This window comes from Panthera tigris, chromosome A2, assembly GCF_018350195.1.
Source record: "Panthera tigris isolate Pti1 chromosome A2, P.tigris_Pti1_mat1.1, whole genome shotgun sequence".
Classification (NCBI taxonomy): Eukaryota; Metazoa; Chordata; class Mammalia; order Carnivora; family Felidae; genus Panthera; species Panthera tigris.
Window position 1 is genome coordinate 64407600 of NC_056661.1, and position 22177 is coordinate 64429776.

The 22177-nt window shown below is 42.7% G+C and overlaps 1 protein-coding gene across 2 annotated transcripts in view; it reads right to left on the reverse strand.

Annotated features, from left to right (window-relative positions):
* Positions 1 to 15191: 15191 nt before the first annotated feature.
* LOC102965354 (zona pellucida binding protein) overlaps positions 15192 to 22177 on the reverse strand; it is a 115283-nt gene continuing 108297 nt past the window's right edge. For both annotated transcript variants that reach the window (XM_042963221.1, XM_042963214.1), the window contains one exon: positions 15192 to 15400. In XM_042963221.1, the coding sequence (XP_042819155.1) occupies positions 15306 to 15400 (95 nt within the window). In that variant the 3' untranslated portion in view covers positions 15192 to 15305. The remainder of the gene's footprint in view (positions 15401 to 22177) is intronic.

A 22177-nucleotide genomic window follows, 5' to 3' on the forward strand; every position in this document is an offset into this window, starting at 1 on the left:
GAAGGATTTCACTGCTTTACACTGAAGTAATATCTATCATATAACCGTGCCCACAGCATGGGAGTGATGATGGTACATTTTCATTTTGTCATTTCTAAAAGTAAATGCAATGCTCCTTAAATCAAATACCTGGAAATATAGACTAACCGTAAATAAATATCTTGAATTCAAGTACTTCTTATGGACCCTCACTAGTTTCCTTTGCTTCGTGTGGCCTGAAGGAAAGTCTTCTTTAAAAATAAATTTGAGGGGCGCCTGGGTGGCTCAGTCGGTTAAGCGTCCGACTTCGGCTCAGGTCACGATCTCGCGGTATGTGAGTTCGAGCCCCGCATCGGGCTCTGTGCTGACTGCTCAAAGCCTAGAGCCCGTTTCGGATTCTGTGTCTCCCTCTCTCTCTGACCCTCCCCCATTCGTGCTCTGTCTCTCTCTGTCTCAAAAATAAATAAATGTTAAAAAAAAAATTAAAAAAAAAATAAAATAAAAATAAATTTGAAAAAAAAAAAAAGTCTTTTTAAAACTAAGAACTTGACTCACATTCCTGAATTGGCAGATTAGGTAACGTAGAAAAATCTTCCTGCCCAAGTCGATAAAACAAACTGGACAGAATATATAATCCCTTTTGAAGTGATTGGTGACCTAAAGACCTAGGAAAAACTACCAGACTGAGAGCTGGAAAGGCACAAGTGCAGAGTGTAGCCTGGCATTCTGAGCACTTTCGCCGAGTACAACTCCTATTTGGGATAGTATACTGAGACACTGACGAGCAATTTTGACATCTCGTGGGTTGAGTCATCAGGGAAAAATTTGGAGTCTGGGTGCACCAAAGATCGGGGACCTTGGTCATCTCCCCACACTGCAGTTTGTGACCCCAGTGGGCTGCCTGCAAGGTGCACAGGTGATCTGAGGGTGAACCAGGTGCTATCTTAACCGCAGCCCATCTCTGAATCATTGGATTCCTCCAGAAAATCACAACTGCTAAAACCGGGTTAAAGTGATCCTAGATGGCTGCTGTCTCTGGTTCCTCTCTGGAAGTATATAACACTTTGGCTCCAAATTATGATTACAAATATTTTAAAAACACGAAGCATATTGCCAAAGCTAGAGAGGCACACAGGGCTGAGACAGCATCAACACAGGGAGCAGAAATTAAGGACAACAGGTGCAGAATCGCAGGTTCTATCATGACGCAGTAATCAGATCCAGAATATAAAGAGACATGCTGCACTCAAGCGGGTACAGGACAAAATTGAAAACTTCAGCAGAGGATTAAAAACCTAAACTGACTGAGCAAAATTGAAAAAAAAAAAAAAGAAAGGTAAGAATTTTGGACCTCAAAATGATAAAGATTCAGTTGAATAAGTTTCACAGAATATTAGAATAGTATAAGAGAGAATAATGAATTGGAAAACAGAACAAAAGAAAAGAAGCACAGATAGGAAATGCATAAGGAAGCATAAGAGAGTGAAGGATGTAGTGAATATTTAAAGCTACAGAAGGAGGAAGACAAAAAGACAAAAGGATAGAAACACCTATTGTTATGATTGCTTTAATTTTGCTTATTTTAAATTTACTAAGTCTTTACTAATTTTTCAGTCACCATTCAGCTATATCTCCATATTTGCCATTTCAGTGGCTTTTACTCCTTCCTTCATCTTTCATTGAAAGAAATACTTTTTCTTCTGTCTGAAAAACACTCTTTGGCATTTCTTTTAGTGAATTTCTACTGGTGATACTTTTTTTTCCAGTTTTCGTTTGAGAATATCTTTATAGCAACTGCATTCTTAAAAGATAAGCAGATAAAATGGTAAGAGGACCATATAAATATTAGATCTTGATAAGGATACATATAGTATAATCTACAGGGTAATATTGTTATATGTAACTGATGGAATAAATAGGAGACATAAAAGATAACAGAAGGACCTAGACAACAAAATTGATAAAACTGATGTACTGGGCATGCACATGATTCTTCCTAAAAAATTTGCAGAATACATGTTTTTAAAAGAACATGTTTTAAACACACATGTTTAAAAGAACATGTGTGGAAAATTTACACACAATGACTTTAAACTGAGCCATGAAGTCTCGACATATTGTAATCTGACATCATAAAGGTTATAAATCTTGACAACAGTTTAAACTGTAAATCAATATGAAAAATTAAAACAAAAGCTCTCCCTATGTTGTAGATCAAGAAACAGAATCTCAAATATCCCACAGGACAAAGGAGAGGTCACAAGAGAAATAATAAATCTGATGTGACTGAGCAAAAAGAAAAAGAAAAAGAAGGCATAAAGAATCAATTTCAGGAATGGAAAAGGCAAAATCGCAACAGATTCTGAAGATACTAAGATAGTGAAATCATATTACAGGGGACTTGTGGTCCTGCCAAAACAAAGCATCCCCATTTCTCCAAGATCCTCCCTCTTACTTCTAAAATCCTTGACACAACAAGCTTAAGAAACCTTGGAAAGTTGGAAAGGAGGAGGGGGGAGGAGGCTGCCTAAGAACTTAAGGAGTTGAAGAATGCCACTGCAGGAGTGCCCCGGTTTCCTTACTGGCTCCCATACATCCCAGGACCACCAACAAACACAGAAAATGCTCCAAGAAAAGCAAGAGGATGGGAAAAAGATGACCTAACATTAGAAGACCTTTCTGGCTGTAAACACACCCTACTCCAGGCAACACAAGGGAAGCCTGTACCTCCACCCTTGGTTTTAGTGGTCCCACCGGGAGCTGTCCTCTCACCCACCTTCCACCCTGCAGAAGATGGCACTCCCATGCCCCTGCTGGGTGGTGTCGGGCCCACTGCTGCCCCTCCTACATCGTGAAGCGGTCCAAACCTTGGCTGATACTCTTCTGTGCAGAATCCCATGCCTGGGTGTCAGGCCTTTTGTCAGCCTGGGCAGTGGTGCTGTATATATAGTGGGGAGGTACACATCCTTGCAAGCACTGAGCCACTGGAAAGAGCTGGATGTCATCAGTTTGCTACCACATGGATGGCTAGTGTCCTTAAGGAATAGTGCCCTATCAGGGACCCACTAGTGGTCTCTGTTTGGGATAGGTTTGGCATTCAGAGTTGACATTAGCTAGAAGAGCTGGGGAAGTGGGAGTCCATGCTATCGGGCCCATATATAGCCCCACCACCCTATTCTGGCCATTCTATTTATGTGTCCATATGGAGCGCTAGTGCAGCTGATGATTAAATCTGGCAAATATCACCTGGCTGAGACATTTTATCACTGGGCCATTCAGTACCTCTTCTAAGGGTCACATGCCTTTTGCTGGATGCTAATGTGTGTTTAAAAGCCTTCGCACTTTGGAGCACCCGGGTGGCTCAGCTGATTAAGTGTCTGACTCGTGATTTCAGCTCAGGTCACGAGCTTACTGGCGGGAGATTGAGCCGTGTTGGGCTCCATACAGAGCATGGAGCCTGCTTAAGATTCTCTCCCTCTCCCTCTGCCCCTTTCCTGCTCTCTCTCAAAAAAAACAAGTCTTTGTACTTAAAGCTATATGTCCACCCATAGTACTCTGCCCCAGATCTTCTCTCCAGTCTTCAGTCTTTTTCCTTCTAGGACCCTCGTTACAGCCAGGCTATTTCCACTGCCTAGGAACGAACAGTCTATCATTTACCCTCTCCAATCTTGCAGGGCCACCTCTGAAATGAGATAACCACTCTCAAATTCTGGCTTGCAACCACAGAGAGCCAATCCACTCGCAAGTCAAGCTTGGGATTTCCTCATTCTTGGGATTTTTCCTTATCCTTCAGCTGGTTGAATTGATGTCAGCTTAGAGCAGAGTAATGGTACACCTGCTGTTGGTGATATGCGGGGGTCTGGATTACCAGTTAATACAGCTTCCTTGGCCCACCTGGTCTTACCTGGACTCAGTTCTCAGTGTACCATTTCCATCTAACAATGGATTGCTGCTGGGTCAGTGCAGACACAACATACCCATCATAATGGAAAGTTCTGGGCTCATGGTCACTTGGTGCCCCACAGTTAGGCGTTCCATAACACTTTACTTGTATTGCTCTGGCTACCTCTCCTCCCATTACAGGAAACCCACAAATGCTCAGACCAGCACATCCCACATGGCCCCATGAATGGTGTGTCCTTGAAGTCTCTTGTGGAACATAATGCTGTGTTGGTTTCTTCTAGCCTCACATAATTTATCAATCCCAGCATTCCTTCCTCTACCATCTCCTGAGGCAGCTCTGGCATTTCTGCTTTGCTCAGGGTGGCCCACCCCCTTTTCTAGACATTGAAAAACCCTCCTAGCAGTAAGTTTCCCCATAACCTGGGGTACTTTGCCAGAGGGTTAAATAGCACCTCCCTTGAAAAGTGTCCTAGTCAATGAATTCTCTCACAGTTGTACATTCCAGTTCCTTTGATCAAATACCCTCAAACTCCAACCCCCTGGTTCCTGGCAGTACAAGTAACAGGGTCTTTCTGTATGCTACCAAAGAGGGCTTTGGCTTTCACACATGGTCTTATACTGCTTGTTAAAGGCCTTCCATTTCACATAATTTCTTTTCAAAGCATCAATCTGCTAACCTGTTGACATCACCGTCCCCTTATATTTCAAAGAACTAAATCATCAGAACTTGCAAGGATATGCCATTCAGTGGAGCACTCCCTCTGCCCACGGGGTCATCAGAAAACATTTACTGAAGCCCCATCTTCCTGCCTCATATTCTCAGACTGGCTCCTGGCCTAACTGGGGTTAGTTTGGATCTTCTAGGAAACAGCCACAAACGCAGGTTTAGTTATGTAAGAGATTAATTTGGGAAAGTGTCTATGAGAGAAAAAGGAGAGGAAGAGGGAAGAGGCAGAGAGAGCCTTCATGTAATGATGCAGGTTGGACCCCATGAGGAGAGCAGATAGGCAGGGCTTAGGCAGAGTTGTAGACTGTAGTACAGTCTTAAGAAGGAGGTGGCTGGGCTGGTGAGCAGTCCTCTAACCCCAGCTGCCCATCAGGAAGCTCCCACAGACCTAGATAATGGGTCTGCATCATGACCCCATGCTCGGTCACTGGTGGCAGCACTCTGTGGGAAGCATAGCATCACTGCAAGCAGGGGGGGATTCAGAAGGCAGCCGTGGGGCCATCAGTTGGTTATTCCTTCCGGTAGAAGGCTGTCATGGCTGTCACACTTGTGCCACCACCAGCCCCACCTAGACTGGGTGCTACGGTCTTCAATTCGCTTTTACCACAGGACCAGGGAGTACTCGGACATGTGATGGAGAATCTCTTGGACTCCTTCCTGCTCCTTTGTGTTATGGCAACCCAATTCCCCCTGGATGACCAGGTCGATCCATCCAAACCAGTACAGTCACCAACTTTTTACCAGTTGGTTCAAGAGCACGAGGCGGAAGTTTCAGCTTACACTTTAATAGAAGTATTCTCCCCTTGGCAAATAATCCCTCTAAACTAGCAGAATCCAAAGCTGCAGAGACAAGAAGCAAATGTTTTGCTAGTGAATAGACAGGGTGATCATGAGAAGCCATTCCCATCACCTACCCCAACACACACACAATTCTGAGACCCAGGAGTCTTAACTATAGAAGTGACAACATGGTATATTAGTGTCATGCAGGTAGTGACAGTTCTAGGGCCTCCCACCATGCCCATCTTACAAGAAGTACTGTAATTCCACAGGCACAAAATCAATGAGGGCAATGCAGCTACTCACTAATAGTTGGTGAGTGGGAGCATAAATCATCACCCCCAGGAAGACAATTACTCTAGCCTCAGTAAGTGATGTCACTCGGCTGACACCGTAAAAGTCTTCAACTTTAGTCCAGATGGCTTCAAGGTGATGGGGCACATGGTAAGGCCAGTGAATTACATGAGCATGAGCCCATGGCCACACTTCAGTTCCCACAAAACGAGTTCCCTGATCAGCAGCAATGCTGTGAGGAGTATAATGACAGCAATAAAGGCATTTGGTAAATCCACAGATGGTGGTTTGGGCAGAGATATGGTATGCAGGGAAGGCAAATCTATACCAGTTCGAGTGCGAACTAAGGGCTGCACCTTTCATAATAACCTTGGTCCAATGTAACCAACCTACTCTTTGGGTGGCTGGCCGGCCGTCTCTCAGGTAAATATTGCCACACTGGGGGCTCACTGTTGGACTCTGCTGCTGAAGGGACAGGCACCCAGAAGTGGCTGTGGCCAGACCGTGCCTTCGTAGCAAACCCTCCCATCTTTGTCACTATGGCCACTTTGTTCATGAGCCTACTGGCAAGGAAGGGAGAAGCTGACCATTATCCATGGACGGGTCATGATGCCCGCTGGATTATGAAGGTTCCCCTCTGCTGAGTTTCTCTTTAGTGTTCATTCCTTCAACTCTGTGCTCATTTGGAGAGATCATACACATTTTTTTTAACACTTTGTCACCAAATTTCCAATCTCATTCCTTCCAAGTCTCTGATCAGTGAGCCAAACTGCTGACTTACTACTGCTTAAAACCCGTGTAGACCTGTACCTCTAGTCATCTCTCATTCCTGGCACTATAGAAAATTTGAGCACTGCTTGAAGTTCTACCTGTGGCGAAGATTCTCCTTTGCCACTCCCCTTCAGGACCACCCCAGTGAGGACCACTGGTGCACAACTAATTAGGATCAAACCTTTTCTCCCCCAGTAAGTTTGTCATGGAGAATACCACATTGAGGTCACAGATGGAGGATGAAGTGAGGACGCAGGACTAGGAACCATGAGAGTCTGAGCCAGTCCTCGTGCAACTTACCATGCTCTTCGGACCCTGCCTGAGCCCAGTTCACACTCATAGTCCCACTGGCTGACAGTGCTGCTGTGCACGCCCAATGCCACAGATCCGTGTGTTAGAGCACAACCATTTTGCTGGCAGCCAACTCTAGAACACAGAGACAATCCAGAAGCCGTTTCTCAAAAGGAGAAGAGTTAATGTGAAGAGGACAGCGTGGCCTTCTCTCACAACCCAAATGTTCGCACTGTGATTCACCTCACCTCTACAAACCTGCCCAAGATTCCACACTATACCTTATCTGCTGCGACATTTCCCGTGTGCTTGGATTGCCGAGGTCACGTTGTTCACCTGGGGTGCGGCTTGTGCAGTGGCTGGGACGGTTGCAGGGACGTCTCCTGCTCTGAGCCTCATTCAAAGCTGGTGGCCTTTCACGTTACTTAGTAAATGCGCAGAAATGACACACTCAGTTGAAATCAATGCGGACGTCAAAACCACAAGAACTCCCCTCTTAGACAATGCACATTTTGATTTGTGGAAGAAGTAAGATAAAGAAAGTTGTCCATGATCATAGAAGGATAGCAACATACCCCAGATCACAGGATCCCTAGAATTTTTACCAAGGTGGCAGGCTCCTGAATTTTTGTGGGGCTTATATCCAATGCTCTGACATGCAGGATTTGATAATTCCCCTGTGCCGGAAACAATCATAATGGTGCCTTTAATGTAGTAGATGAGGGTGGTGTACCACAAAATGGGAAAGTGGCAAAATTGCCTGAAGACAAGATTAGGGCAGAGGCTAGAATACAACACAGCCCTGCAGTGGGACAGTGAAAGTGGGCTTCTGGCCAGCCAGCTGAAAACAATCTGCTTCTGGTGGTCTCTACCTAAAAGCATAGAGAAGAAAGTATTCACCAGGTCCTCGGCTGCATTCCATAGACTGGGGACTATTTTAATGTATTCTAGTAAGTAGTATCTGTGCTGGACCCCACAGAATGCTGGACGGTCATTCTCCGAGATCCATCTATCTGGCACAGGCCAAAGAGACGAGATGTATAATGATGTGAAAGGAATCACTGTCTCTCCATCCTTCTAGCCTTTGGAAATGGCATTAATCTCTGCAATGCCTCCAAAAATGCAGTACTGCTTTGGCTTGTTGTTGTGGTAGGTAGGGACTGTTCTAGGGGCTTCCACCAGGCCTTTTGTATAATTGCCGTTAACTCCATAGTTCATGGAACCAGGAACAAGAATATGTCCGGCTGCTCTTAGACCAACTATGTATTCCAGAACTTGCAGCAGGCCAGGGGATCACTGGGAGGTAAGCCTGACCCTAAACTCCTTCATTAGTCTGTACCTGAGCATAGAGGTATTTTGGTTCCCAGAGGAGCATCAGGTAAGAGCCAAAGGCGAGTAATCTCCAAAATATTTGCTGGTTTTCATGACCCTTTTAGGCAGTGCCCCTATCCGGTGGCCATCGGTCTCTTTAGGGAAGGCCAGAAAGCCTTGCAGCATAAATATTTGGCAGAATAGTGGGTCCTTCCTCAAGAGTCGCTGTAAACTGACTCTGCCCTACTCTGTTCAAGGTGTAAACACCGCTCTGGGTCTGTGATTCAGTTCTGACAATTAGCTAAGAAGTCATCGCCCAACTGTTGTGACTTAAGTCAGTCTTCTTTGAAACAGGCCTGGAGCTCTAACAAATAAACCTAGATTCTAATACGATGGTGGACCGAACTGCCATCCATTTCTTTCAGCCCTAGGACACCGTGAACATCAGACCCATGCCAAAGATCCCAGTGGATCACATCTTTCTGATCACTGCTCCAGCCTTGTGGGCCACCTGTCTTTCACCTCCTATTGGCACAACTACTAGAAGCCATCTGTCCATCATCCCCATTTGTGGAGCCCCTTTCAGTGACAGCAACCCAGCTCTCCTTACTGGAACACAGAGAACTTCCGTTACAGAGATTCCAAGAAAGCCACCACTCCATTCACCAACAACTCCTCCAAGCTCTGGTGACAGGAGTGTCTAGACCTATCAGGGGTTGGAAATAGGGAAGTGGGTAGGCAGATGTTATACAGAAAAAATCCACTTCAGCATTCCAGTCTCCCCAGCCTTCAGACACTGTACTCAGCATGCCAAGTAGTTCCAGCCTTGTCAATTCCATTCAGCATCATCCACTGCTGGATTCAGGTTGATTCACTGACTCCCACGTCACTCAGACAAGCATACTTTTAGTGCTGTTCTCAGCTGCTCAAGCTAATGCATTGAATCCGGAATCTCTGATAATTATATCCATCTCAATAAATTCAGTCCAATCCTACACTCCTTCCATCCGGAGTCTACTTGGGATCTACTCCCGTCTGTATCAGTTAGAAGTCTTCTATCGCTGTGTAACAAATTACCACAAAATTTGTGACCTGAAACAACACCCATTTATTATCTCAGTTTTCTGTGGAGCGGGGGGTTCTGAGCATGGCTCAGCTGGGTCCTCTGTGCGGGACTCGGCTTTAGCCAAGGTGTTAGCTGGGCTGGGCTCCATTCTGGAGTATGGAGTCCTCATCTTTGCTCACATGGCTGTTGGCAGAGTTCAATTCCTTGCAGTTGTACAATTGTGCTAGCTGATAGCAGAGGCTGCTCTCACTGTCCACGGCCTGCAGCAGTTGCTTGCCTGTTGCTTCTCTCACAGGCCATCAGGGCACAGCAGCTCACTTCTCCAGGGCCAGCTGGAGAATCTGTTGCTCCAGTCAGATGATAGAAAGTCTTACATAAGGTAATCATGCAAGTGACCACCCCACCTTTGACATCTTCTATTGTCTAAATTTGACTCACGGGTACTTCCCACACTCAAGACAGGAATATACAAGATGTAACAACTCATTGGGGGCAGGGCCCCCTAGGGTGTGTGTCTGTCACAGCATATGTATATCCCAGATATCTCCTGATATAAACTGGCTAGCTATTGAAATTCTTTTGCTATGAATGGTAGGTAACACTTGGTACCCAAACAAGCCTGGGCATTGTCAGGATTCAAGTTTAGGTATAGGTTCAGAAGCAATGAAAAATGATGATGGTTTTGGGAAGGAAGCAAGACAACTATTTTAGGAGAGACAATAGGTTCTTCAGACAAGAGAAAGACTAACCTTCTCAAGGGCAAAGGGCCCCTTGCATCAACAAAAGCAGCCTAGTACAGTGTTGGCTTTGATGTACCCAGCTTCAGCGGGATCTTCCATAGGCCCTCAGCTCCATTTTGAGGATCCTACTCTCCTTCTCAGTCAATGTCTTATCTCTAACCTGAGAAACACTTTTAGGTTGTGAATTCAAGCTCCTTGGTAATCCAGCCCACCATCTGATTAGAACTTGTCAGAAGTCTGTGTAGCCGCAGGAAAAAAGAGCTGCTTTCATGGCATAGATTTCTGGTTCTCCAAAGCCCTAAACTCACCATTTTTTCACCCAGTCTTTACACTTCATTGTCGTCATTAAAATGCATTATTTCCCCTGCTGCTTGGATGTGAAAGCCCTGTCTTCTATAGGCACTTGACCCTGGGTATAACAGATATTGATTTAAATGATATTCTGCTACCGAAAACCATGAATTACCACCAGCAACAGAGTCGATATGATCTCTAAATCTGCAAGAAGACAGGTCTGTGGTAAGTGAGATGTCCGGGAAGCCTCCTCCTGTGAACACTGAGCACTGGGTGGCATGCCTGAGGTCACCGGTGGCCTGCAGAACAGGCAATGGCAGGGCGAGAGGCATGCAGGGCAGAAGAGAGTGGGGACAAGCTGAGCCACTGAGGCCTCTCTGCATTTTTTGTCATCACACTGGACCGTGATGACAGAACTCAACAGAACTCAACACAATGGCCCGTGGATATCAAAATCTGACCTGTGTCAGCCTGTGTGTTCTGGGTCCCTGACTGCTAGGAGAGAGTGAACTGAAAGCAGAAAGCGGAATATAACGGACAAGAAAGATAACCACAGGTTAGAACCAGATTCTAATCGAAGAACTTACACCAGTTTGAAGGTGGGAAGATCTCACTGTATCTTGTCCACTTGAATGGGTGACTAGGATGTGTTTCTCTTTTCTCTCTTTTCTGAATGGATATTTTAAACTAATTACTCACTTCCTTCTCACCCACTTTATATCGGGTAGGTTGGAGGCAAATGAACGGTCTACACCACAGGGGCCCTGGACCGCATGTAAGCTTCTGTACATCTTCCCTGAGTCTGAATTTCAACCTGGATACGGTCACTGGCTGAGAGTTGGAGGCTGTACTACTGGGGAAAGAATGAACATTTCATTGGAACCAGTCATGTGAAGGGAGTGTACCGATACAGACTAGTTAAAGAGGTGCTCTGTGTGAGATAAAGACTTTGACTCACTAACTCCCATTCCAAGTATATGTCTTATATTCCTTTTCCTCTATTACTGAGAATAAAAGGTGAATGGATCTATTTTCCACTCCTTTATAGTGTCAGGGCCTTGTGACATTACCCCATTCAATAGAACATAGAAGTCTATAGAGGGTTTTCACTTTCCCCTTTCACTTCTGAATTGAAGGTCAATCAATGCCTAGAAGCACAACCCTGAGGGCAAAAGCTGTACTAGGGAAGGTGGAGCAGAGAAAAAACAAGAGGCCTGAGGCCTGACGGGAGGATGTCACCGTGGGGCCACTGCACCAGCTCTAAACCAACCTTGCCCGATGTGAGAAAGGAAACCTCCAGACCAGGACACTGTAACTCGCAGCAGAACCAGAATGAAACTGGCACACATCTTCCCACCTACCAGCTGTGTGAACTGGGAGAGTTACGTAACTGCTGTGACTCCTTTTTCTTGTCGATAAAAAGAGAATAATAAACAGTCACAGAGCTGGGCAAAGTAAATGTGAAAATCTATATGAAGGATTTCAGACAACACCTTTTACATCGTAAGTTGTAGATAAATAGCCATCGCCGGCAACGGCAGCGGCACTGATAGATGAGAAAAGTACTCACCAGTACTCAGAATTTGGGAAACTATTCCATATATCGAAATAATTTAAAAAGTGATGTTGGGGGGGGCGTGGTGAAGTAGGTCCTCAGATAGATTACTGGTGGGGCTGTAGATTGGTACATTTCTTTAGGAAATTGGCAAATGGTCCAGAGGATTAGACATCTCCAAACCCAGTATTCTACTTCTGGGTACGCAGCCTACAGAAGACTTCAAAATACCACAGAGCAGTAAGAAAGAAGACGTTAGCTCTAATGCTCCATAGAACAGTGCAACTTCGGAAAGCAATAGAAATGTCCACAAATTAGAAATACTTAACCACAGTAATTTCGCCAAAATGTATCAAATATTAATTAAAATTACGTTAATGAGGTGAATAAAATACTAGGCAAAATACACCATAATTGTAAGGGAAATAGGAGTATCTACGGCATGAATAAAAAAAATCACACAGAAATAAGAGATTTGCCACAACGTTAACAACACTGCTGATATCTGGGTTATGAAACTATAAGTGGTATTTCCCCCTCCTGTAATGAATACTCTATCAGTTAGGATATTTTCAACTGCAAGGTTACAGAGAATCTAACTTGCTTCGTTCGACACAAGGCGCCTTCTTCTCTCACACAACTGCGCAAGTCTAGGGCAGCCTGGGGTTCAGACACAAGGGCAGTGATTCGACATCATCGTGGGCACCTCCGCCCTATCCTCAGTGTGGGCTTCGTCCTGGAGCATGGGGTTTTCAACACAGCAGTTGCCCTAAAGAAGCCATGTGCTGACGGGTTCAAAAAAGGCTTGTTCTCTGGGCTAAACAAGCCTGGCGCTCTGTTGGGAAGATGGGCAGAAATGAATGGATATCAGAGAGGTGGGCAATAATGCCTTCTTCCAACCGCTACTGTTTTAATTTTTCAAAGTGTGTCTATTGCTTCCAAGATTTCGAAACTAATTTGTCTCACTATAGAACATTTGGAAAAGAGGGTACCAAAAACACCTGCTGACATGATCCTATTACAGAAGACAACCGTTAACATTGGGTTCGTTTGAAAATTTGAAACAACACTACCTGACGTTCTCTCCTATGGAACTAGCATAATTTATTCAACCACTTCTCTTGATGTTAACTTCATCGGTGGTAATTCCATTTTCATGCATATATAGAATGTGGATATTAACACCACTGGGAGTAATATTCCACCTGATTTCTAATTTACTTTCTTAAGATGGTTTCCTTTAAAGGTAAAATTACTGGACCCAACTTGTTATAAGGCTCTTTTTACATGTTGCCAAACGAACACATAATTACATGTTTACGGTAAGAAAAAAATCCAACGGATAACTCGGATAAACTACAAAACGGGAATCGTATTTTCCCTAACTTCACAGATCGGTGTAAACATCACATTGCGTTAATATGAAAAAATGTTTTGTTAAAATTAAGGCATTATATAAGTGGAAGATATTCTGATGCCAACAAAAATAAGGAACACTTGAAATTGGCCTCTCTCAGGGATCAGTTCGTCATTTTTACTGTACGCATTGTCATCGCTGAAAACAACTTCCAACACTCTGTGTTGTATGTTAATAGATGCAATGGTTCTGTTAAGTACGGAAATATTTATTCTCATAGGATGATTCCAGGACTCACACTCACTATTCTCCTATTGTCTACTCTTATCCCAGATCACCTTCTCTTCCTGACTGGATTCTGACCTCCAGTAAGAGCACCACCATTATAATTATGGCTCTGCTCTGCTTCCCCAGGCTGACTAGCTACTGAGCTGGTATCGTTCATCCCTAGGAAAATGTGTCAGAAGTTAAATTCCTCAGCAGTTTTCAATCCTAGGGAAAAAAACTAACCCAAACTTAGGGAGTACAAGAGAAAATGTATTTCAGTTCATCTTACTACACGATTAAGAAATCTGGAAAGCTTTAGGGAGCTGCGCTGCTTTTAGAGATGGTGAGTGAGGAGGTCTTTTACTAGGTACAAAAAATAGGTACTTTAACACTCATAACCTCCTCAACAGTGTAACGGCAAATATGTGACTTACTATATAGGAAAGAAGGCTTTAAAAAAAAACAAAAACAAAGGGGTGTGGCTCGGTCGGTTGAGCGTCCAACTTCGGCTCAGGTCATGATCTCATGGTCTGTGGGTTCGAGCCCCGTGTCAGGCTCTGTGCTGACAGCTCAGAGCCTGGAGCCTGCTTCTGATCCTGTGTCTCCCTCGCTCTCTACCCCTCCCCCACTCTCACTTGTCTCACTCTCTCAAAAATAAATAAACGTAAAAAAAAATTAAAAAAACCTCTAAAAACCATATGCAAACAGTGATGTCATGATTATCAAAGTTACAAGGAATCAAAAAAAAAAAATCACCAAGGCTAACAAAGAAATGTCATATGAATTCACTTCCCTTTGCACTGATGTGAGAATTCCAGGGTGCTGATTTGTCCAGGGGATGAGCAAACGAGAGACTAAGTGGTCAATTTTACAGTCAGGTGGAGCCCAGGTGTGAGAGACCTTTTCCCCGTCGATGTGCTGCCCGGCTGTGCCTACATCCAACCTGTGTGCTTGCCATTTACAAATGTTTGTCTTCAGAAAGGAAGTATGAAGGAAAAGAACAGCATGTCTAAGAGCATAGACAGTGTTACAAATATAAATGGAACAATAATTAAAAAATTGAGAAACTACTAATTTCGTACGTTACTCATGTAATGTACTGGTAATTAAATCTTTAAATTTTGGGTAATCTTCCAAATTCAAATACAGCACCCCAGAGTGAGACAGGGTATGATGGTGTGGGGAGAAGTATCTGTGACAAAACAACTGTAATAATAAAGGAAATGAAATAAAAGATGTGATGACTGTTTGATACTTTTGCCTAGAGGTGTCCTCAGGGCAAGAACCTAGAGGTTCTCTTTCCACACTGTGAAAAGTTCAAAGGTTAATGTAGGCACATACGAGATGATTATTCCATTCTAAAATGTCAAAAAGGTAATTTAAAGGCCTTTATACTGAAAAGCTGAAGATCACCACACTGAACTTTATTAAAAACTCATGGTGTCGTTGGGACCTGGCCTTACACTACAGTGGTTAAAGTTTGCAATAATAAGATGCACAGGCCTTTTAAAAAGTGACGCTGAACTATGAAAGATCAAACTAGAAGAAGGAACAGCTCACCAATTTAAATGTTCAAAGGAACAAAACGAGCTGGAATCAAACGATTATGGAAGAACATGGTGGCCTGAGATTAGTCAACATACAGTAAGTGCAGAATGGGCGATTTTAAAATAATCCTGAAGTATCTTTTGGGGTAACACCAATATAGCATATTTGGAACTATTTTTAAAAAGCAGCGATCCAAGAAACACTCTGAAGTCGTGTGTGGGATCGGCACCGATGGCTAAGGATCAGTGGGTGCTCCATTCATAGAGCATCTGGACATACGCTGTTTCAATGACAATGATGACACCAGATTTTGTAAAATCTAATATATTTAATTTTGGCATAATAGTGATTTATTATGTATTAATATTTCAAAAATATACTTTTGTGTTTAATAAACCACCAAAGAACTCAGAACAATGGCCCTATAAGCACGCTTTAGCTCCATACACCAGGCTGCTGTTGCACTGAAGGCAGTGAGTTCCATCACGGGGGTTATAAGATCCAGGACTGCAGATCACTGTGAATAAAGAATAAGTCAATAGGTAACAGTTTCCTCAAATGCCACATAAATTAATTTTACATGGAGGATACATTTTCAAAAAAGATTCTTTATTCCTTTTTATAACTCATGCTCCTTTGTAACTGTGGCAAAATACACGTAAGATAAAATTTACCATCTTAACCGTTCTTAGGTGTCCACTTCGATAGCGTGAAGTATATTCACCTTGTCGTACAACTTATTTCCGGAACTTTTTCATCTGGGAGGAACTGCAACTCTATCTGCATTAAGTATCTCTCCATCCCCCTTCCCACCAATAACCTCTGACAGCAACCATCTACTAGCTGTTTCTATTTAGACCACTCTAAATGCCTTCTACGAAAAATTGTAACTTTTCACTGTGATCCTGGTTTAGACTAAGACTACGAGCTCACACAATCTTACTCCTCACATAATGCTGAGTTCAGAAAGCCGGCGGGGTCATTTTGTGTGTGCTTCACCAGAAGCCAGGAGGTGAAGACGGTCCATATGCCGACACATAAAGACAGCCCTGAACACGGCAAGGACCTGCAGCTTATTTCTAATAATCTCGTGACGTCAACTCCTATTTGTCACTTGCTAAATGTTTAATCTGGGAAAAGTTACTAACTTAACGTGGTTCGATCATCCCTGTATATAATGAATATGTTGCCACAGCTGTCTCTGCGCGGCAGGAAGTAAAGAACCTAATGGCAGAAAGAATCTAATGGCAAATACACTCTCTCTTATGGACTGACTCTGGGATTCTGGGTAAGCAGTCGATTCCTAGTTCTCGCTTCTTCATTTGTAAAACAGGCACAGTGACAAACAAGTCTATGCTGTGACATGAGGACTGAAATCACATGACATAGATGAAAAAGCATCCAGAACACCGCAAGCCTTCAATAAATGCTCTGCCCTCGGTGGGACCGGTGCTTTTCCCTACACTTCCATTTGAGGCAGGGGCATGAAGGTCATGTGATGCCAAGGACTCTCGTTGGGCTGGGGTCTTTGATTATCCTGTTCCTCCTTTTCCTATTGCAAATGTAGTCAGCCAAGGATTCACAAAGATGTTAACTGCACATCTAAAGTGAGGCGCCTGGGGGCTCAGTCAGCTGAGCGTCCGACTGGCTCAGGTCGTGATCTCGCAGCTCATGGGTTTGAGCCCCACGTCGGGCTCTGTGCTGACAGCTCAGAGCCTGGAGCCTGCTTCGGATTCTGTGTCTCCCCCTCTCTCTGTCCCTCTATCCCTCGCGTGCTCTCTCTCCTTCAAAAATAAATAAACGTTAAAAAAATTTTTTTTAAAAATTGCATGTCTAAGGCATGGCTGTTATGGGCCATCAAAGAAGATTCTGTTTCTAGCACCATGATTCAGTAATGCAGGTCACTGTCTGGATCTGGGTCATATTACATTATTTAACTTCGTATCTTTCTTTCAAATAATATTCTTTCAAACTGGGAAATATCTTAACTGTTACTCAGATGAAGTATTTTTCATTCTAGGTTCAGCAGATTTCCTCAAGTTTGAATCAATCTTTTATGTAAAAAATACTGGTTAGACCAAGTGAAATCGATTTTTGCTGTGGTCATAACAACAGTGTTTAAAGTGGTGATGTATAGGGTAAAACCGTAATGATGTGATGCTTTCCAAAGATGTGTGATCGCAGTACACTTTCTTCCAAAATGCATATTAATATTTCTTGACGCACAATATGGACATGCTGAGAAAAGGTATCAGTGTTAAGTCATTACACAGGGAGCAGAGAAAAGTGAATCTGCGGGCAGTCTTTACATACACTTTACACACAGGGTCACCAGCAGAGCAGACACTGGCATGAAACTGTCTAAACCCCAGTTTGAATACATATGATCTTCTAATAAATGTTCTCAGAATTAACAGATCTTCATGATGCCGTATGTGCTGTAATACCTCGGAGAACTTGTCTGCAGGCCTCTCTCCTAAGGTCTATCCTAAAATGTCATGTTCCCTTTTATGTGGAATTCAGGAAAAATGCTAAAATGCTAGTTACATTTAAAGGAGAAGATTAGCAAAATTGTCTTCTAGCTTTTAGTCTCACTGAGCAGAGTATTTCCTGGCTACGGGCATGAGAGCGACCTGACGAGATCCTGATTGTGTCACGAAGCGGGGTGGAGCATTGGTGACTAATCAGTACCAACGTGCAAAGAGATGAGAGGTGGGGGACAAAACCTTCAGGGAATACTTCCTTAAGAAGGGAAATAACCAACCAGAATACAAAACATATGCTACATGTGGTATCAAAATTAAGAACTTAATTACAAAATCATAGAAGTAATGAGCCAAATAACAAAACTGGGAGCACAGTTGTAGATAAATAACCAATAGAATACTATTCAGAATATACAAAGAATTTGTATAAATCAATGAGGAAAGGACAGAAAACCAATTTAAAAATAGGAAAAAAAGAGAAAATATACATGTCAATTTGACTGAGCCACCAAAAAAAAGCACTCAAAGAAAGTAAGAATTTGGGAAATGTGGGGTACCTGGCTGGTTCAGTCAGTATAGCATCTGACCCTTGATCTCAGGGTCGTGAGTTCGAACCCCATGGTTGGGCGTGGAGCCTACTTCATTCAAACAAAAGAAAGAATTTGGGAAATGTGAATAAGCATCAAACTAATATACTGGGAGTGACTTCAGCAAGATGACGGCTCCAGGCCCCCAGGCTCCCAAGGAAAATGCTAAACAAACAACAAGAGACTGGCTAAAACAACCTTGTAGCAGCTGTGGAAAGTAGTCAGAGACCAACAGCAACCAGACGAACATCCCATCAAGAAGAAGGCAGGCTCAACATGGTGGAAAATTTGTGGCACTTCTGCTCGCCCTTGCCCCAGAGCTCCTCCCCCATGCAGACTCACAGGGGAGGCTAGGCTGCCTCCAGGGGAGCAGCAGCCAGTGCTCCCTTCCAGCCCACAAACCAGAGGGCAGGGCAGACCGGACTGGCCACCTGTCTGACGGCCACCCGAGGGACTGGTCTCAGCGCTGCTTGTTTCAGACGTAGAGCAAATCTCTGGCCGGGAACAGCCCTGGGCACATTCTGAGAACCACAAAGTGATTACAGACCCACAGACACCTGGGGCAAGAGACTGGTGACTGAGGACTACACAGAGAACACCCAAGGGCCACAGGAGGAGCGGGGTGCAGACTCTCAGGGAAATGAAGATGTTTAAAAACAGCAAGGTATAATAAGAAAGGGAAGAAAGAAAGAAAGAAAGAAAGAAAGAAAGAAAGAAAGAAAGAAAGAAATTAAATAAATAAATGCAGCCAAGTATACAGAAGAATCAGAAGAAAGCACATAGGACCAAACATGAAAAAGTGTTCAATCTTTTCAATAACTGTTAGAGAAATGCCAGTCAAAACAAGAATATGGTATCACTTCATTCATACCCATCAGAATGGACACTATCAAAACAACAACAACAACAACAACAACAACAACAACAACAAAAGGGAGGAGGAGGAGAAGAAAAGTGGTGGCAAAGATGCGAAGCTACCGGAGGCCTCGTACCATCGGTGGGAATGTGAGAAGGCGCCACTGCGATGGGAGGGGATGCCCTACGCCTTTGTTCGCTGCAGTATTACCACAGCCAAGAGGTGAACACAATCTACGCGTCCCTCATTGGCTAGATGGAGAAAGAAAATGTGTCATACACACACACTGGAATATTACTCAGCTTAAAAAACATAAATCCTGTGATGTGCTACAATATGGATGAATCCTGAGAATACTATGCTAAGTGAAATGAAGCCAGTTACAAAAAGACAGTGCATAATCCCACGTACAAGAAGTATTTTTTTTAAGTTTAATTATTTATTGAGAGAGAGAGAGAGAGAGAGAGAGAGCGCGAGAGTGCACAAGCTGGGGAGGGGCACAGAGAGAGAGAGACAGAATCCCAAGCAGTCTCCACGCTGTCAGCACAGAGCCCGATGTGGGGCTTGAACTTACCAACTGTGAGATTGTGACCTGAGCCAAGCTCAAGAGTCAGATGCTTAACCAACTGAGCCACCCGGGTGCCCCAAGAAGTATTTAAAAATATCAAACTCCAGAAACAAAAAGAGCTGTGGTTTCCAGGAGCCGAGGGAAGGAATAAATGGAAGTTGTTCAAAAGGTATGCACTTCCAGCTGATGAAAAAGTTCTAGACATCTGTTGCACAACAATGTAAAGTTAGGACCATTGAATGGTATACTTAAAAATGGCTAAAGTAGTTGATTTTATGTTATGTGCTTTTAAACCAGAATTAAAAATTAAAAAATACAACAAAACATAAGAAAACAAAAATCTCCAAGCAAATTAGAGGCCAAGTCCCCATGCCTTCACAGGTGAATTCTACCAAATTCTAAAAAAATAAAAAAATAAAAAAATAAAACACAACACGAACCCCAATCTTTCTCAAACGCTTCCAGAAAACTGAAGAGGAGGAACAACATCTAAACTCATTCTGTAAGGCCAGAATTGCCATCTCGCTAAAGCCAAAGACGGTACGTGAGAACAAACGAAAGGCCAATATGCCTTATGAATACGGATGGAAGTCCTCAACAAAACACTAAACCAAATTTAACAGCATATTAAAAGGATTATATTATATGTCATGGTCACTTAGGACTTACTCCTAAAATGTAATGACAGTTCAATATGTGAAAACCAATGCAATACATCACATTAACAGACTGATAGGGGGAAAACCCCAAACAATCATCTCAACTGATGCACACAAAGCATTTGGCAAAATCCACCATCACGCTATGGTGAAAACTCTAAGCAAATTTCAATTATGTAGTGGAGTGTTATCAGCCATAGTTACTACGTGATATGTTAGATCCTTAGGCTTTATCCATCTTCTAGCTGAAGGTTTGATCCTAAGAAAGCAGGACTTAAATGCTCTCCCCAAAACTAAATAAAATAAAATAAAAGATAACTGTGTGAGGTGGTGGGGGTGCCAGTTAACCAGATGGGGGAAATCCTCTCAAATGCATACCAAACCATCACAGGGTACACTGTGAGCATCTTACAGTTTTGTCCATTCTACCTCAACAGGGAAGACAGATGCCACAGGAACATACGTGAAGGAACAGAAGGCAAAGTTGCCAAATAAAAAGGAGTTCTGCAGTGAGTCAAATTTGGTTTCAAATTTGAATTTTTCACTTAATATCTTCATGAACGCATGCAAGTACCCTAAGATTGCCAGGATTCAAATTCCTTGATTACAAAATTAGGATACTTCCTACATCAAAGGGATGTATGATGCTTAAGAAAACAGTGGCCAGACTTTCAGCAAAGCTTCAGCTATTATCATGAAGAAATCATGATAATGATTTACATTAATGATTAATGATTAATGATTAATGATTTCATGAAATGTGAAATGTGTATTTCTGTGACTGTGCCTGAAACACAGTCAACACTCAGTATCATATGCACAGAACTCAGTCTTGTGTTCTTTTCATTCCTGAGCACTGGGAGCAAATCTGTATCATCTGTCTGGCCCTAACCACATTCAGTCATTGTTACTTATATTTTCATATGTTTAGATTTATACCCAATTAGAGGATACATTCCTTAAAAGCTAAAACTGTGTTGTGTTCTCGATAATTCCCTCTCACATCATGAGAGGGTGGTGGTGAATAGTAGAATAGAACCACGTTTGGCGGTGGGTAGAATAGATACTTATGTAATGTTTAAAAAAAAAAAAGAAGAAGAATAAAATGGATTTTCCTCAACCCGATAAAGGGCCTTCATGAAAACCCACAGCCAATATCATAATCATAAAAGACTGAGCTTTTCCCCTAAGATCAGGAAAAAGATAAGAAGGACTACTATCTCTCCTTTTTTTAATACAATATTGGAAGTCTTACCCAGAGCAGGAAGGCAAAAAAAAAAAAAAAAAAAAAAAGCAAATACAAATTGGAAAGGGGAAGTAATGTTAGCCTGTCAACAGACAGTATGATCTCATATGCAAAAAAAATCTAAAGAATCCACCAACTCCCCCTCCCCCAATTTACCTGATAAACAAATTCACCCAAGTTATGAGAGACAAAATTGACATGCAAAAATCAGTTGTGTTTCTAACAATGAACAATCCAAAAAGGAAATAAAGAAAACAGTCCTGTTCACAATAAAAATAAAATAAAAATATAATATTTAGGAATAAACTGAACTGACAAAGCATAATGCTTGTATACCAAAAACTACTAAAAATTACTTAAAGAAATCAAAAAAGACACAAATAAATGACAAGACACACCCTGTTCATGGGCGGGAACATTTACTATTGTTAAGCTGTCAATACTACTGCAAACCATTCATGGATTCTATGCAAATTCTATTGAACTCCCAGTGACAATGTTTTCAGAAAAAGAAAAATCCATCCTAAAATTCACTGAAACCTCAAGGGAGCAAGAATAGCCAAAACGATTTTGAAAAAAAGAAGAACAAAGCTGGAAATCTCACACTTGCGGATTTTAATCCTACAATAATAAAAATGGTGTGGTCTTGGCATAAAGACAGAGTGAGAGACAATAAAGTAGAGAGCCAAGAAAAAAACTTTCAAATGATTTGGACAAAGGTACCAAGATCATTCAAATGAAGAAAGAACAGTCATTTCAACCAAGGGTAGCAGGTAAGCCCATATCCACATGCAAATGAAGGAGGCTGGACTCTGACCTTACACCTTACATAAAAGTTAGCTTAAAAAGATCAAAGATCTAAAAAGAAGAGATGAAACTGTAAACCTCTTGG